The sequence below is a fragment of the Mastigoproctus giganteus genome, chromosome 3, assembly GCF_048544385.1.
Source record: "Mastigoproctus giganteus isolate SK-2022 chromosome 3, ASM4854438v1, whole genome shotgun sequence".
NCBI classification, from domain to species: Eukaryota; Metazoa; Arthropoda; class Arachnida; order Uropygi; family Thelyphonidae; genus Mastigoproctus; species Mastigoproctus giganteus.
Genome location: NC_143577.1, coordinates 174,748,199 through 174,766,036, shown reverse-complemented (window position 1 = coordinate 174,766,036; position 17,838 = coordinate 174,748,199). Strand labels below are relative to the sequence as shown.

At 36.7% G+C, this 17,838-nt stretch overlaps 1 protein-coding gene across 1 annotated transcript in view; it reads left to right on the top strand.

The window, feature by feature from the left end:
* Positions 1–17,838, top strand: part of LOC150088423 (uncharacterized) — a 291,584-nt gene that overhangs the window by 77,116 nt on the left and 196,630 nt on the right. The window contains exons 9-10 of the mRNA XM_090370152.1: positions 9,189–9,344; positions 14,941–15,099. Of these exons, the coding sequence (XP_090226278.1) occupies positions 9,189–9,344; positions 14,941–15,099 (315 nt within the window). The remainder of the gene's footprint in view (positions 1–9,188; positions 9,345–14,940; positions 15,100–17,838) is intronic.

Sequence of the window (17,838 nt, the reverse complement as noted above, 5' to 3'; positions counted from 1 at the left end):
TAACTAGAAAAAAAAACATTATGATCCAGAGACTTCTCTATTAGTAAAGAGTTACTTATTCGAGGTAGTGCAATACATTGGCAACTCGTTGTGAAGGATGAGCACAATATGAGATACAGATGAAATGATGCTTTTCACACTACTGTCATAGTTTTTCTTTAAGAGTTGTCTATGGTGTAGACAACTCTTAAAGAAACTCTTACACCAATATTATATAGATATAGAATCTTAAAATATTATGCCTAGTTGCATTTAGTTTAATTTAAAATAATAAACATTACGAACATTGGTCCCTGTTTTAAGTGGAATTTCCTGGAACCAGTTATCCTTGGATAACGAGGATCCCCTGTATATTAAAGAGCAAGGAAATGATGCCAGCAGTGGGGAAAATGGATCACAAATTAGCAACACATACGACATATCCTTCCTGATAAGGTAGAACATGCGTTGAATAAAACGAAGAATCAAAAAGCGCCAAATGAAGATGAAGTTACTGTAGAGCTGTTAAAATTAGGAGGAAGAGACATGACACAGAAACTGGCAAGATTCTTCACAAAATACATTAGGAAAGGTGCGATGCCTAAGGAATGATATAATGCAATAAATTTTGCTGCATAAGAAAGGCAATAAATTGGAAATTATAGACCAATTAGATTGTTGTCCCCCATCTACAAGTTGTTCACAAGGGTAATTACTAACAGATTAAAAAGAATACTTGATGAGAATCAACCAAAAGAGCAAGCTGGCTTTAGGACGGGATTCTCAACTATGGGTCACCTACACATAATATCACAGTTAATGGAGAAAGCAAATGAATATGAAACACCATTATGCCTGGCATTTGTGAATTGTGAAAAGGCATTTGACTCCATACAGCATAAGGAATGTTTTGAGCATTGGAAAGACAAGGTATAGGCATCCCATACATTATGATTTTGAAGAAAATATATGAGAATGCTACCTGCTTTATTAGACTAGACAAAGACGGTAGCAAATTTAAAAATTGAGAAAGGAGTTCGACAAGGAGACACAATATCTCCGAAGTTGTTTACTGCTGCCCTTGAAGAAGCTTTCAGAAGATTGGACTGGTTGCAGAAAGGAGTCAGTGTGAATGAAAAGCACCCTAAACCATTTACAACTTGGAAAATCTTAATCACTTATTGCAGAGTTAGTGAGGATTTTGGACCAAAGATGAATATGGTTAAAACAAAAGTAATAATGAATGGGTATGCCACAGAAAGGTATATAATTATTGAGGGAACAGAAATTGTAAAGGTGAATTCATATACTTATCTTGGATAAGTAATTAGCTGTAATAATGATAAATAGCTGGAAGTCAAGAGAAGAATAAATTTTGGGTGGATAGCATTCAGGAAATGTAGTCATATACTGAGGAGCAATATCCCAATTTTTCTGAAATGTAAAATAACGAAACATAATATTCTCCCCACCATGACTTATGGATGTGAAACTTGGGCGCTCACCAAAAGAATGAAAGAGAAGCTGAAAACCACACAGCAAAGAATGGAATGAATTATATTAGGAATTAGACTGTTAGATAAGAAGAGAAACATATGGATTAGGCGGCAGCAAACTCAAGTAAAGGACATTCTCTTCAAAACTAAAGAACTGAAATGGACTTGGGCAGGACACATAGCTCGAAGACGACAGATGGACTAAGAAAATAACACAATGTTACCCAACAGGAGCCAAAAGCAAACCAGGAGATGGATAGACCAAATTCAATAGTTTGTGGGCAGTAAATGGATGGCCATTGCACAAAACAGAAGGAACTCGAAAGTTGCTTGAGAGGCCTTCATCCTTCAGTGGATTGAAAATGGCTGATGATGATTGTGCATGGGTTGAAGGTTGAGAAGATGAAAGAAGATAATTGTTGATATTAGACAATTATCCCACTTCCATTTGGTATGAGAATCCACTGCCTTTTTTGTCCAGATGTTTAACATAATTCTTCTTTAATCCAAGTTTTATATGAAAAAAAGTGAGAGAAGAAACTTTTTTAGTTTAACCAGTAAAACATATTTTATGTTACTTCTCTCTGGTCAAAATTCCTCTTTTTTTTTTTTCATTGCTACTGTTTTTCTATTGCATAACTATACCAGAAACATAAAAGACAACATTATTTTACATAGAAAGCAACCTTATTTGACAGATCATGAAAGATATTCAAAGTAAAGTCATAGTACTTTATTGCACTCAGGCTCTTGAATATACTTTCATGTTTCTTTCAGGCCAACAGCATGAAGTAGAGGAATTTATGGGTATGCATTTCCATTGTGCACCAAAATTATTTTTCAACTTAATTTTGAGGCATCAGTACCATTCATTAGGATTGTGTTCAATGCCCATTCATTCAGAAGACCACTAATATCGTTACAGAAATATAAACCATCTTTCATAAAGAAATATTTTGAAAACCTTCTGTGATATTTTTGATTTGGGGCCTGCACGTCACACCTGAATGGTGCTGCATGGTCTCAATGGCTGCCGTGATGCTCCTGTTCTAGCAGCCTCATCACCAGAGCGATCATGCCATGACAGCACAAAAGTAACTCTGGCTAGCATGGCCTTTCAACGTGCAAGGCATGAAAGTGTTGTAATTTTAGTTCCTGCTTCTTCAAGTAACTTTTACTGTTATAACTTAAAACCAAGGAGTTCTGTTTGCTCTTAAGTCAGTGGTTACCTACATGGCAAGGAAGTGCATAATTTGTATCTTCTTATCAATTTTTCTTTGGCTAGTGCAGCAAAAGAGTGTCTTCTTTGCACTATATGGCAAATATTTAATACTAATACTAGGTCATTCAACTCTTCTTGCTTATTTAAGTGCAGCACACTATAATTTTTTGTTTGGCAATCAAATCCGTTGAAGTCTAGTAAAGTCTGCAGCACATGAATTCTCACCATATTCATCACTGCTCTTATCCCATGATTTTGGAGATCTAGTATCAGCAGGTGTTCATTACAGTGCAACCTCAGTTATAATGCCCAAGTGTCAAGTAAAACTTTAATAATACACCCTGCATTATAACAAAAAAAAAAAAAAAAAAAAATTTGCCATTTTTTTCCCACAGTTTGTTTAATAAAATTTTATGCATCCATTCTGAAATAGGCATGTAATTTAGTTTGTTGGAACTAAATTACATGCTAGAGTGTATTTTCAGAAGATATTTAACAAAATTTCAGTACTAACAAAAATTAGTACTGAAAATTCATTTTGTTAATTTATGGTACTTTTTCCTTACATGAATCACTCACATTATCTTCTGAGTCACTCAATATGTTACTGGCCTTCTGTTTGTTGATCATCTTCCCACTGTTCAGAGGCTATGATTTCTTCCTTACTCAGGTAATGCACAACTGGAGCTTCTGCGTTCACCTCAATCTAAGTAGCCAGGTCATTTTCTCCAAGACTGCTATTAAGTATGTTACAAGCAGCCTTTGTTTCTCATTCTGAAAATGCTGCTAATTCAAAATTATTATTAGTGATCTCATCTTTTCCAATATGTTTTTTGTTAGCAGTTTTCAGCTGCTATTGAGCTTACTTTCTCCTACACTAATCCAATATTGTATGAAACATGTTTCAGTGCTAATGTTTTCAGAAATTCTAGAACTTTAATTTCTGAGTTCACAACGGCAGCAAGTAGCTCACCACAATAGCAGGCTTTGAAGGCTCAAACAATGCCCTGATCTATGGGCTGAATTAGTGCAGTTGTTCCTTGGCAGAAACATGACTCTGATTTTGCCATCTTTTGATTTCAGGATATCAATTGAAAGATGAGCTGGGCAGTGATCCAACATTAGCAGAGCCTTTTCTTCAGCTTTTTTAGAAAGCAAGTGGCATCTCACTGATGGTACAAATTCACTTTCAAACCATGAAGCAAAAATATCACTTGTCATCCAAGCATTGGAACTATTTTTATAAATCACTGGTAGCAATTTCATGTTTGATGTGCTTGAAACCCTGGGGACTGACTTTTTACTGATGCACAATGGCTTTTGCTTGTGATTTTCAGTCTTGTTTGCGCATAGTAACACAGTGATTCTCTCTTTCACCTATAACTAACCTGGGATATCTCCTGGCAAGCCTTCCAAAGACACCCTTCAAAAGCTTAAATATGTCATTACCACCAAATAATTTATGAAATTTTAGTGCCTGTGCTTTAAAAATTACCCATTTATCAGCACTCCTTCACTACATTTCTGTGGCAACCACTTGGGTAAGCATTGGTCCACATCCCTGTTTTCACAAAATCTAGTTTTATTTCTTTGGAGGCCTAATTCATTTTCTCCAGTGTCTATAAATGAATGCAATTTTTCTTCTTTCATCCAACCATGAATCATTCCTTCTTGGAATTCCACACTTGCAAAATATGCTGCATTTTGTTTCACCACTCTTAACTCTTTCAACAATCTTTAACTTTTCTTCAAATGTATAATTTTTTTCTTTTGGTGGCCATTACTTCAAAATTAGTAAATCAGTCTTACTAATTTTGCTGTGCATTTATTTCTGATGTCCTAGAATTTACTGTGTTTTGAGAAAACTAAATCAAAACAAAACTGTCCAGCCTATCATGATGCCATAAATCATTAGTCAGTTACATTTTTCTCTAGTTTAGCACTTTTTTTGCTATCCAAGTTTTCTCTAGTTTAGCAGTTTTTGCTGTCCAAGTGTAACTTCTGTTTGAAGAAAAAATGTCGTGTGTTGTCTACAGAAATTTACTTTAACTAATGTAACACAGTTGATGAATGGTAGCTGTATTCCTCTCCATAGGTAGCTGTTTGTAATTAGCATTCCACTAATATACAGTACTCTTTTATTGCATCTTTAGCTGAGGGAAGAAACTGGGAGTCTACAGTAATTAGTCTCTGAGTCCTGCTGTTTACAAAAATTACTCTGCAACTGAATATCGAAGAAAATAGCCAATTTTTAGCTAATTTCCCCTCTTAGAAATATGGTAGTAAGATATACTAGTATATACAGTATTCACTCTTTCCAGTTTCCTGAAATTGCTAGTTTTTTGAACACAATCCTTGTTTTTTTTCATAATTTGTTTTAAGGGACTCGATCATATACTTGCAGTATGAAGAGATCAGTTATATCGAGTTATGCACTGTATTTGGAACAGTTTTATTGCAGGTATGTTAGGATATTTGATGCTGTTTTTGCTTTTTTCTGAATATCTAATATTTTTATCAGAGATGATGTCAAGAAAAAGAACATTGACAATTGCACAAATAGCAATTTCTGTGGCTGTGCAGTTTCTGCCACCATAGCATTAGTAGAGGCACATGATGCAAGAAAGCAAGCTTATATAGCATCAGCCAAAAAAAAACCCCTTCCCATTTCACCCATCCATCCACTCCAAATGCTTGTGAGCAAGATGAAGTCCATCAGCATTGAGCTTGCTCAAACCATTCAACGCCTTATACACCTCAATCATATCACCTCATAGGTGCCTAGTCCCCAGATGCTGTAATTTGCAGGACTTAAAAGCCTTTCTTGATAACAGATAACAGAACCTTTTGTTCCATTCACCAATCTTGTTGCCCTTCTCTCTACTCGTTCTAGCAGCCCTGCATCCTTCCTAAAATGAGGCCTCCAGACCTGTATATAGTACTCAAGGTGTGGCTTGATCATTGCCTTATACAAGGGTATAATCACCTCCTTATCCCTGCTAGCAAAATTACTGTATATCATCAGCACACTGTGATCACTGTCACCTAGTGGTTCCTTTATTTGCAGATTCTTAATGCATAAAGAATCACTGCTGATAATCAAATAAAGAGTATTATTCCCTCTAGTTGCCTCCCAAACATGTTGCTGGAGAAAACAATCATTCAATAAATCCACAAAAGCCTTGCTAGTGTGAGTTGTGACCAACTCACAAGTTTTAGTCAATATCTGGGAAGTTAAAATCCCCCATTATAAGAATCTGATTTATTGGGCCACTCTGTTTCTGTACAGTTGTTCATTGTACTTACCAGAGTCATTAGGCCGATAGCACACTCCTACTCCCAGTGCTTATGTCATGCGAAACTGACTCAACAGTGCACTGTCCACCCACATCAGCTGGATGGAACAGTCTTAGATTTTGTGTTTCTTAACTAAAAGAATAACCCCCTCCTCCCTTCCTATCCTTTCTGTACACATTGTACTCCCAAATTACAATTCTGCATTCCTTATATCTGTGTGACACCACATCTCTGATATCCCAACAATATCTGCCTTTAATGTTTTGACCAGCACCTCAAATTTATTTACTGAACTCCTAGCATTGGTATACATATACTGTTCCTACTTTTAGTTACCCTAACACAGCCCATGTATTTATTTGTTTCATGATGACTACCATCAGTCCTTGAAATCTGCAGCACCTTACTTTCCAGGCTGCTGCTCATTCCAATAGAAGCAGTGCAGGAATCACTTTCACTTCTGCCTACTACTGCTACTGTTAATCAGTTAGTCTGCGAATCCTCCCCAAGCTAGCAGTTTTCCGACCCTCCTAACATTACCTCGATAGCATCAGCAAATATTCTTGCACCCTTTCTATTTAAGTGTATCCAATCCCTGTAGAAGCAGTCTTTTCTGTTAACAAGCATAGACCACACAGAGAAGAATTCTCCTCCATGAGCCTTGCACAATATCTCCAGGGCTGAATGAATGACAAGGCTCTCATCATATACTCCCTCCTGTTGTTTCTGGGCAGAATTGCAGGCACTTTCAAATTTAACCCTAATTTGCGGCTTGACTTTTTTTTCACAATTGATCTGTACTTGTTGAGTAAGTCCGCAGACCTCCTACTCTTAATGTCATTAGTGCCAACCTGTATTTGAAGGCGCCTCCGTAGCCAGGTGGGAAGGAGCAGCAGTGCGTAGCACACGCTTCTTGATTAGACCGGGGTTCGAGCCCGTCACCACCAAATACGGAGGATGCGGAAAGGTCAGGGAATGACCACCGCACCGGAGCAATATGGCCGTAGTTGCTAATGCTCCTAAAAACCAAATAACAACAACAACAACAACAACAGCCAACCTGTACATCAATATCCTCCTTTGTGCCCTTAAAAGGTGATATCTGCTCTACAACATATAGGAATGACAAAAGGTGTACTTCTAATTTTAAGTCACATTGTGTATATTTTTGAATTAGCTGCACCTAAGATTTGTAGTGCAGGTAATACATACACTGAGTGATCACTGAATTATGACCACCACTATGAAAACTGAATGCGACCCATTGACCACACGAGGTATGAGAGTGCGGAGTTAGTCAACCTACACAGCATAGATAAGGTGTCAGTGGTTCAATAGGTAGTAAAATTCAGAGCGTGATGGGTAAAAGGAAGGATTTATTGGACTTCGATAAAGGACAGATTGTGGGTGCTCGATGAGCTGGTGCCTCAATTTCCCAAATGGCTGAACTGGTGGGGTGTTCGAGAGCCGCCGTAATTAGTGTACCAGGACTGGCGACAAAACGGTCCAACAATGACCCAACAGCAAAACTGCAAAGGTCAGCGAAAGGTTGATGTTAGAGGTGAGTGCCGCATCCAACAACTCTTACAGGTGAACAGGCGCAGCACTGTTTGAAGAGTTGACTACCCAATACAACATGGGCCAACGTGGAACAATATCTGGCATAACCATGCATCGCACACTCGCACGTATTGGCTATACCAGCAGACAACCCCTACGGCATCCTCTCCTAACTAAGGTTCATTGGCATAAAAAACTTGCCTGGTGCAAAGAAGTTGGATGCTAGAAGACTGGAAGGTGTGCTGGTCGGATGAGTCACGTTATTTACTAAACGCCGTGGATGGTTGTGTACGGATTTGGTGTCAACAACACGAGGCTCTTGATCCATCATGCATGGTATCAAAAGTGCAGGCTGGTGGAGATGGTTGTATGGTGTGGGGCATGTTTCACTGGCAGGAACTTGGAACCCCTGGTGCATGTGGAACAACATATCACTGGTCTCCGCTATCGTCAACTGCTTGCTGACTGTGTACACCCCTCTATGTTCCCCTTTTTCCCAAATGGTGATGGTGTCTTCCATGATGAAAATGCGCTGAGCCCAATGGCTTGGCGCATTTTGACTCGCCTCCGAACTCCCCCAATATCAATCCCATAGAGCACTTGTGGGACACTATGGAAAGGCATATCAGGCATCTGGATACACTAATCACCTCCATACCTGCATTGCTGACCGCATTATTCACAGCTTGGTTGGCCATACCTCCCGAATGCTTCCGACATCTTGTTGAATCAATGCTATGTCTGATAGCTGCTGTACTGAGGGCAAAAGGAGGAGCTACGAAGTATTAGGTAGGTGGTCATAAATCAGTGATCACTCAGTGTATGTGGAGCACAAGTTTTGTCCTGATCACTAACCTTGCAACCAAAATACAAAGAATATGCACATTTAGTAATACTGTTGATTTTCTTCTTCTTGAGTTGTAAATTGATCTGATAGATATTGTCAGGGTGATTCAGACACTTCATTTGCTTTTGCTTAACTATAAGAAAGCAAAAGAAAGTCTTCTCCTAGAGATGTGAAAGAATGTTATTAACAGAAATCTTAGAACAAGAAACAACCCTACTTGGATCAGTGGGTTTAAGCTGAACACCTTAAAACTCTAAGACCCTAGCATATTCATACAAGATGTCCAATTAATTTGTTATTGTTAACCTCAGTTATTAGTATATTAAGAGAGTAATATTAAAATCAAGTTAATTGTGTTTTCTACCACAACATTTCTTTTGCCAAGAGAAGATTTTTCTTATACCAAATTCTATCCTCTGATGATATATTTTAGCAGAAATGGCAACTTTTCTCATTGCACTCTACACCAATTAATTGGTGCAGAGTGCAATGAGAAATTAATATAAACAGATATGATCCCTCACTGGGATCATATCTGTTTATATCCAAGTCTATTTAATCTCCTTTATCTCTCTGTCCATTCTCTGGATTTATATAGTCTGTATTACTTGAGCAGAAGAAATTTCATTTCTTTAAGTGAATGTGTTATTTCAGTTAATTATCATAATCACCCATCCAAATATTTTTGAGAGTGTTTTAGAACAAGATAATTACTATTTGAATTATTGCATGTTAATAGGTATGCTAAAATTAGAAATCCCTGATTTTGTTTTTTTCTTTCTTGAAGACAACCAGATTTATTGTGCTTCAGGAGAGCCGTTAATAGATGCCATGAGCAGAGAAGTAATAAGATGTAATCCAAATGGTTGTCCCCCTTCTCATATATGTGAAATGGCACTGGAAGAAACAAGTGGTATTTGCTGTTCAAAACCTGTGCTCAATGGTAAGAAATATTTTAAAATTAAACAAATATGTTAATAGTTCTTAAATAATATAATGCGAGATGATCTGATTGAGGTGTATAAAGCCTTGAATGGTGTGAGCATGCTCAGTGCTGATGGGATTCTTCCTCTTGCTCAGAATAATCACCCGAGAGGGCATAAATTCAAATTGAGGAAAGACTGTTGTAGGATAGATGTGTGAAGTTTGCCTTTAGCAAGTGGGTGGTTGATTGCTGGAATCTGTCGTTGTAGAAGTTGATAGCTTAAATAGATTCAAGGCAGAACTTGACAAACATTTGGAGCGAGTGGATGGTTGAAATAAGGGTTTTTTTTTTTTTTTGGCTGATGCTATATAAGCTTGCTTTCTTGCATCATGTGCCTTTACTAATGCTAACCTTTTTAAATAAATAATTTCCTCTGGCATATGGTATTTTAAAACAAAAACAGTGACAAAAGGTGAAGATGATTTAAGCAAAATATTGCCATCATGAAAAGTGCACTGTTGTTTAATATGATTGTCTTTCTTAAATTAATTGTTTTCATTAAACTACCCCAGTTGTGTTAAGTCACAAAATTGAAATTTCGTATGCAGATTTCTTGAAAACTTTTAGGGTCATAGAAATACTAGTTTTAGCTTACTAAGCTCCTTAGCTAAGTTATTTTAAAATTCTTTTAGCACTACAGAGTTTAAGACAGAAATCACTTTATTCTTACGCATTACAGAGAGTGGAATAATGTTTCTTTCATTGATATAATACCATGTTTATTAAAAAAAAAAAAAAAAAGGGAAAGATCCTGAAACTATTGTAGTTCAAAAGTTTGTGACTTTTAACACAATAAAACTTAACATAAACTATGGTGTTTGGATTTTATATATATAATTAATAATAAGTTGTAGTGAAAAATCACAACGGCTAAAAAAGAATGAAAAAAAAAAGTGCTGGATTATGGATCTGGAACCTGCTAGTAATAGCAGAAATACCCAGCAACCATGATGAAAAATAGATTTTATAAGTGTATGAGTAGGGGTGCTGACCTGTCAGGTGTAGTTACAATGGAAAAAAAAAATGTAGTTAATCTTGGCATACTCAATAACTTCATTTTCGATGGCAAACATGCATACAAACAAATTATTGGAGTTCCCATGGGTTTACAAATTTTCAGCCTTGTTTCTAATCTGTTTTTACAATTACTGTGAGAAATTATTTTTTTACAAGCAATCCCAATCAAACTTTTAGCTTTCAGGTATGGTGATGACATCTTAGTATTTAAATACAGACTTTGAACGCTTAGCTGCAGATATTTACAATCCCTCTGAACTTAAACTCAATAAAGAAAATGTTGATAATTGCACAGCCAACTTCCTTGATCAAAGTGCAATAAAATTTTTTTTTTTTTTTTTAAATTTTAACACAAAGTAAATGTTAGATATCAATTGGAATAGTTTTCCCTTGATAAGCATCGAATAACGCATATCTAATGTGATTTTTAAAAATTTTTAGCTCCATTAGCGATGGAAATAGGGGGGGGGAACAAAAATTACTCACTTTTTGCTGTCTGGCACAGCCATTAATTTTAAAATATTTTTAAAACTTACTCGTTGAGCTCTTTCCAATGGTTATAATAAGCTGTAGGTTGTCGACAACATTTTTATCCTCCACCCCCACATTTCTCAGACAATTTTTGTCAACAACAATCAATATGGCATTATGTTGGCCCACATGATGCAAAATTTCAAGTCAATAGTTCGAGTGATTCCAGAGATACAATGCTGTGATGGACAGACGGACAACCGAGTGACATAAGGGTCCTTCATTAGAGCACCTCTGTAGCCAGGAGCAGCAGTGTGTAGCACACACTTCTTGATTAGACCAGGGTTTGAGCCCGTGACATCCAAATACGGAGGATGCAGGAAGGTCAGGGAATGACTACCGCATATCCCCAGAGCAATATGGCCTTAGTTGCTAAATTTCAATTTTTAATGTTTCAATTATATTGAAAATTGAAATCAATTATAATTAAAAATTGAAATATAAATTTCAATTTTTCATTATTTCAATTTTTCTTCCTTTTTACATTTCCTCAATAACAATACCAATACTGACTTAAACACATGAGGCATTTGTCCAGACATCTGTCCAGGGACTGGCTATGATACGAGTTTAGCAACCCCAGACAACCCAAGCAAAACTATATTCCCCCTTCTTCCAATTGCTTTATACTGTCCTTAATTACTACAACTTATTTCTCATGCACGATTATGCTGGCCAAAATCAATACCTAGATGCTGTTCCTCTGCTATCACTCCTTTTTTTTTTCTTCTTAAACAAAGTTTTTAGTCTTTTCTACACTACCTTGTTAGTCATTGATTCTCCCTTTACCTCATCAGTTTAATTGCTTACTTCCCTGTCACACAAGTACGGTTCACTTTGATGATTTCACACCCCCTCCCCCCTCACTCAGAGGCAGCAAAAAGCTGTGACATGAAGTATTTTCTCCTCATATCAATAGACTTTGCTGGCGCTTTTGATTCTCTCTGGTGGCCTGGAGTCCTGGCCAGACTTCAGCACGCCCAAATTCCAGGCAACCTGTTCTGCTGCCTTAGATCATACTTGGATGACAGAAGACTTCTGTTCAAGTCTTGTAGTCACTCAGCTGATCGTGAATGGCCAGTTGTTGTGTTCTTTGTGTCCATTCGGTGGTCCAAAGTCTGAAATTTGTTTCAGGGTGGTGGAAGTGCTCTTTGCCTCACGAAGAAATTGAGCGAAAAGCATGAAAGCCTTATAATTTTCTTCTTCCTGGGGCACTATGTCCTACGGAGGATGCAGAAAGGTCAGGGAATGACCACCGCATATCCCGGAGCAATATGGCCTTAGTTACTAATGCTCCTAAAAACCAAACAACAAACAAACAAGCTTTTGGAGAGAGTCACTCTTTCCATTTTTTGTGTTGTCGCATATTTTTTGTGTTTTCCTTTGGCTGTAGTGGAGCCAGATTGTGCAAAGCCAATGTCCTCACTTTCTATAATTTCAAAGTTTTTGTTGTTTTGCCGTCTGTGGCTGCGATGCTCTTGATTTTCCTGCTTTGTCATCCATTTTCTTTGGTCTAAATGTAACGGTAGTCTTAATTTCTTTTAATTTCTTTAATGTGGTAGCCAGAATAAGTGGAGCCGCCCTATAGCTTTGCTGCCTGGAGGATTTTACTTTCTATTTTTCAGACGGAAGGAGAGTCATTTCCTATTTTGCCACAGGTCAAGCTCCAGGCAGGGATTAACTCAGTGCCAGAACTTTTGACTGAGTGAGCATTTCCAGGAAAGCGTTGAAGGTGGGGAGATTACCCACAACTTAGTGTCCTCGGGCAATGAATGGCGTTGTTCGTTCAAGAGGGAAATGTAGACATTTTAATTCTGTGCATAATTATGACCAGAATAGCAAAATCAAAAGTCACAGAACTGTTGGGACACGATCAGTGCCCTGTTTAGAAACACACAAGGGTCACCCTCCCCAGTCAAGGTGCACTTCAACCGCAGTGACAGAGAAATATGTAGTTTGCCAGCCCTAGAGCATTGTTACCAGTGTTGAATCAAAAACGAGTTGAAATGTACTAAAACACCCAATAAAAAGAGAAACAAATCTCACCGCTGTGATCCACTGATGAATATTACTCCTTGGGTACACAATTTGGATAACTGGCTTAATTTAAAACACATATTCTGAACACACTTTTGCAGAGTGGTGTACAGCACGTCCGAATGGTAAGGCAGCCATATTGGCAATCCTAATTCAGACATAAAAGAAGAAAGCCCAAAAAAAATTCTCTACCCTACCCAATCCAGATCAACTCAATCCCAGATCAGAAAGGTCATCAGAAAAGCTAGCAGCAAAAATGTCAAATAAGATAATAAAAAATTTAATCTTTTACAACTTAAAAATTAACTTAAACAAATAAGTGCTTTACTTGTAAGTACTTGGAGTTAAGGCTCATTTCTAATTCCTTTTACGTTAAAGATCACCAGCTATGCTGTCTGGCCAAGGGTTGCTATAATAAGCCAGACTCTGGATCAGCCATCATCTCTTGAGTAATACCAATAAACTAATTGTGCTTAATCTTCTCAACCATTAGAAGCTTAACTTTTTTGCATTATCGAATAAGTGAGTGTATTTTCTTTTTTTTTTTCCTTCTTTCCCTCATTTTTTTTCTATTTTTGTACCTTTAATATCACACTTTCTCTTTTAATGTTTGTTCTCAGTAAATCCCTCTAGTTTCTGCTACAGAATCACTGTAGTAATACTTTACAGTTATTAAAGATGTTATAGTTGTTATCATTATTAATTAATAGGTTAGTACAATATGTCCTTTAAATGATGTGTAATATTGATAACTTCTTTCACATATTAAGGAAGTGATAAAGTGCCCATTTTCTTATCCATGTCCATCTGTCTGTCTTCTGTCTGTCCATGCATATGTAATAATGTGACTCCTAATGGGTGGATTTTCATAAACTTTTACATTTTGCTCTTTTAGAAAATTTGTCAAATTTCATTAAAATCAGACCAGTAGAAATCCAAAAAATAATATATATATTTTTTTTTGTCTGTTCAAATCTAATCACTTGACTCCTAGTAAATGGATTTTGACGAATTTTTATATTTAGCTCTTTTAGAGAGACTTGTCAAGCCATTCCTAATTTCATTAAAAGCAGACCAATCTAATTTATAGATAATTGTCGCACCAATCTGGCAATTAGCATTTCTTTGTCCATCCATCTGTATATAATTGCTCAACTCTCAGTATATTGATTTTCATGAAATTTTATGTGGTACTTTTAAGAATGATTTGTCAAGCCTTCCAGCACTTATTTCTTTTTCTTTTTTTTCCCCATACATATCACATTACCCATCCATATACTGTATATTTTGGCTGAATCAATGGATATTATATTTTTTTTCTGTGCACTGACTGGAGGAATGAATGGGTGTGCAGAAATGAAATACTCTGTTATCCATGCATAAAAGGCATTACATTTTTGCTTTTTTTTTTTTTTTTTTATAAATCATGAATTACTATTTGATGTTTGCCTGAAATATAATGTACTGTGTGCATCAGAGCCATGCCGAGGGTGAGGCAGCGAATGAGGCTCTTGCCTCAGATTAAAAGCTGAAAGGGATGCCAAAAGAAAGATTAAATCATTGCCATCATTAACAATAGGGTGCAGATTTTCATTCTTGCCTCAGGTACTAAAATGGCTTGTCACAGCCCTGGTGTGCACTAACTAACTTATTCACTTCTACTCCCATGATGTGTTTTGTTGTTTTCCTTATTAAAATATTTATGATGTTAGTAATATGCAAAAAACTATTTATTTTCTTGTTTCTTCTTATTTATTCTACATAATATTTCATTTATTTCTAATGATTTATTTATTTATTTATTTATCTAATGATTTATTTCTTCTACATAATGAGCTTAGTTAGGTTAATGTCGTTTTTATCTGAAATTTATAAACAAATTTCTGAAAGCTGAAAAATGATTTGAATATGTATTTGTTATATTAGTGCTCATTTAACCACATCTGATTACTTAGAAATACTCTTTCAGAAATGCTTAAACCAGGAACGTGCCCAAATCCTGAATTGGAACTTTGCGGAAATTACAGCTGTGAATCTGATTCTGATTGTAAAGGAGATATGAAGTGTTGTACATCTGTTCATTGTGGAACTACATGTGTCCATCCTAAAACATCAAAACTGCCAACCAGTATGTGATATCTCAAAGTTAACTTAAAGAATATGTATATAATAATATCATTGATAGTGTGAAATAGCCCAATTAAATTATTTCACATATTTCTGCTTGTAGGTTGTTTTTTTTTTTTTTTTTTTGTCATTTCGGTATTTTGTTGTGATAAAAGTAATACTTGATAAAAGGGTATGATTTTTCTGTTATCATATTAGCTTGAATGGTAAATGATATTTAAACTGTGATAACAATGGAAAGGTTTCTAATACTGATCCTTGGGGAACTCCACTTCTTACATCAACCCAATCTGAGGAATAGCCATTTATCACAACCCTCTGCCTCCTGCCCTGAAGCCATCCTTCTATCAATCTAAGGATTTTCCCAGTGATTCCAACCTGTTCCAGCTTATAAAGCAACCGCTCATGTGGGACTGAGTCAAAAGCTTTGCTGAAATCTAAATAAACAATGTCGAAATTATTCCCTAAATCCAGCTCGTGAGTGACCCTTTCAAAATAGCGAACCAGATTTGTTAAACATGATTTTCCCTTTACAAAACCATGCTGAGTATCCTTGAGAATTTCAATTCGATCCAAATGATCCTGAATTCCACCCTTGATCATTGCCTCCATGATTTTCCCTACTACTGAAGTCAGACTGACAGGTCGATAATTTGCAACTTCACTTTTAGAGCCACCCTTATGTATGGGAGATACATTTGCAGTTTTCCAATCCAAGGGAATCTCCCCAGAGTCTAGTGATGCTCGCATAATTAGCCTCAATGGTTCAATGCACTCGCTTGCCGCCTCCCTTAAGATTATAGGGTATATTCCATCAACTCCAGGAGCCTTACTGGTCTGTAGGCTCAAAAGTTTTTTCATTAAATAATCTTGCGAAATTTCAATATCATTAATTACATATTTTTTAACTTCGCTCTCACAATTTCCCATTGCCACAAAAGGCTTTTCATTTGTAAATATCGATGCAAAATAACTGAGTTCATCTGCAACGGCAGCTTGTGTATTTAATACTATCCCCTTTCCCTTACGTGAAGGTCTCATTTGGTTTGTCCTGCTCTTCTTGGCATTTATATATGTGAAGAAGGCCTTTGCCTGTCGAACCTTTTCTGTGGCTCTATTACACATCACCTTGTAGCTGTTATAGGCTTCAGTACTTTTTATTGCTCTGTAACCTTTCCATGCCACCTTTTTCTGCTCAAGTAATGTGGCAACTTCACTATTCATCCAACTTGGAACCCTCCTCATGGAGTTTTTTTTTTTTTTTTTTTTTTTTTAATGGTATCATCATCATCATCAGCCATTTTCAATCCACTGCAGGATGAAGGCCTCTCCAGCAACTTTCCAGTTCCTTCTGTTTTGAGCACTGGCCATCCATTTACTACTCAAAAACTCATGAATTTCATCTATCCATCTCCGCCTTTGTCTTCCAGGTTTTCTTCTAGCTCCTCTTGGGTACCATTCTGTTATTTTCTTAGTCCATCTGTCATCATGTCTTCTAGCTATGTGTCCTGCCCAAGACCATTTTAGTTCTTTAGTTTTGATAAGAATGTCCTTTACTTGAGTTTGCTGCCTAATCCATGTGTTTCTCTTCTTATCTAACAGTCTGATTCCCAATATAATTCGTTCCATTCTTCGCTGTAGTTCTTAGCTTCTCTTCCATTCTTTTGGTGAGTGCCCAAGTTTCACTTCCATAAGTCATGGTGGGGAGTATACATTGATTCATTATTTTACGTTTCAGACAAACTGGGATATTGCTCTTCAGTATGTGACTATATTTCCTGAATGCTATCCATCCAAAATTTATTCTTCTCTTGACTTCCAGCCATTTATCATTATTACAGCTAATAACTTGTCCCAGATAAGTATATGACTCCACCTTTTCAATTACTGCTCCTTCAATCATTATTTCCCTTTCCGTGGCATACTTGTTCATCATTACTTTTGTTTTAGCCATATTCATCTTTAGTCCAAAATCCTTACTAACTGTGCATAACTGATTAAGATTTTCCTCTAATTCTTTGGGATCGTGGCTTATGACCACAATGTCATCTGCAAATCGTAAATGGTTTAGGTACTCTCCGTTCACATTGACTCCTTTCTGCGACCAGTCTAATCTTCTGAAAGCTTCCTCAAGGGCAGCAGTAAACAGCTTCGGAGATATTGTCTCCTTGTCGAACTCCTTTCTCGATTTTAAATTTGCTACTGTCTTTGTCTAGTCTAATAAAGGATGTAGCACTCTCATATATTTTCTTCAAAATCATAATATATGGAGTATCTATGCCTTGTCTTTCCAGTGCCCGAAACATTGCCTTATGCTGTATGGAGTCAAATGCCTTTTCATAATCCACAAATGCCAGGCATAATGGTGTTTTATATTCATTTGCTTTCTCCATTAGCTGTGATATTACGTGAAGGTGATCCATAGTTGAGAATCCTGTCCTAAAGCCAGCTTGCTCTTTCGGTTGATTCTCATCAAGTATTCTTTCTAATCTGTTAGTAATGACCCTTGTGAACAACTTGTAGATATGGGATAATAAGCTAATTGGTCTATAATTTCCAATTTCTGATTTATCTCCTTTCTTATGCAGCAAAACTATGATTGCATTATTCCACTGCTTAGGCATCACACCTTTTCTAATGCACTTTGTGAAGAGCCTTGCCAGTTTTTGTGTTATGTCTCTTCCTCCCAATTTTAACAACTCTACAGTAAGTTCATCTTCCCCCGGAGCTTTCCGATTCT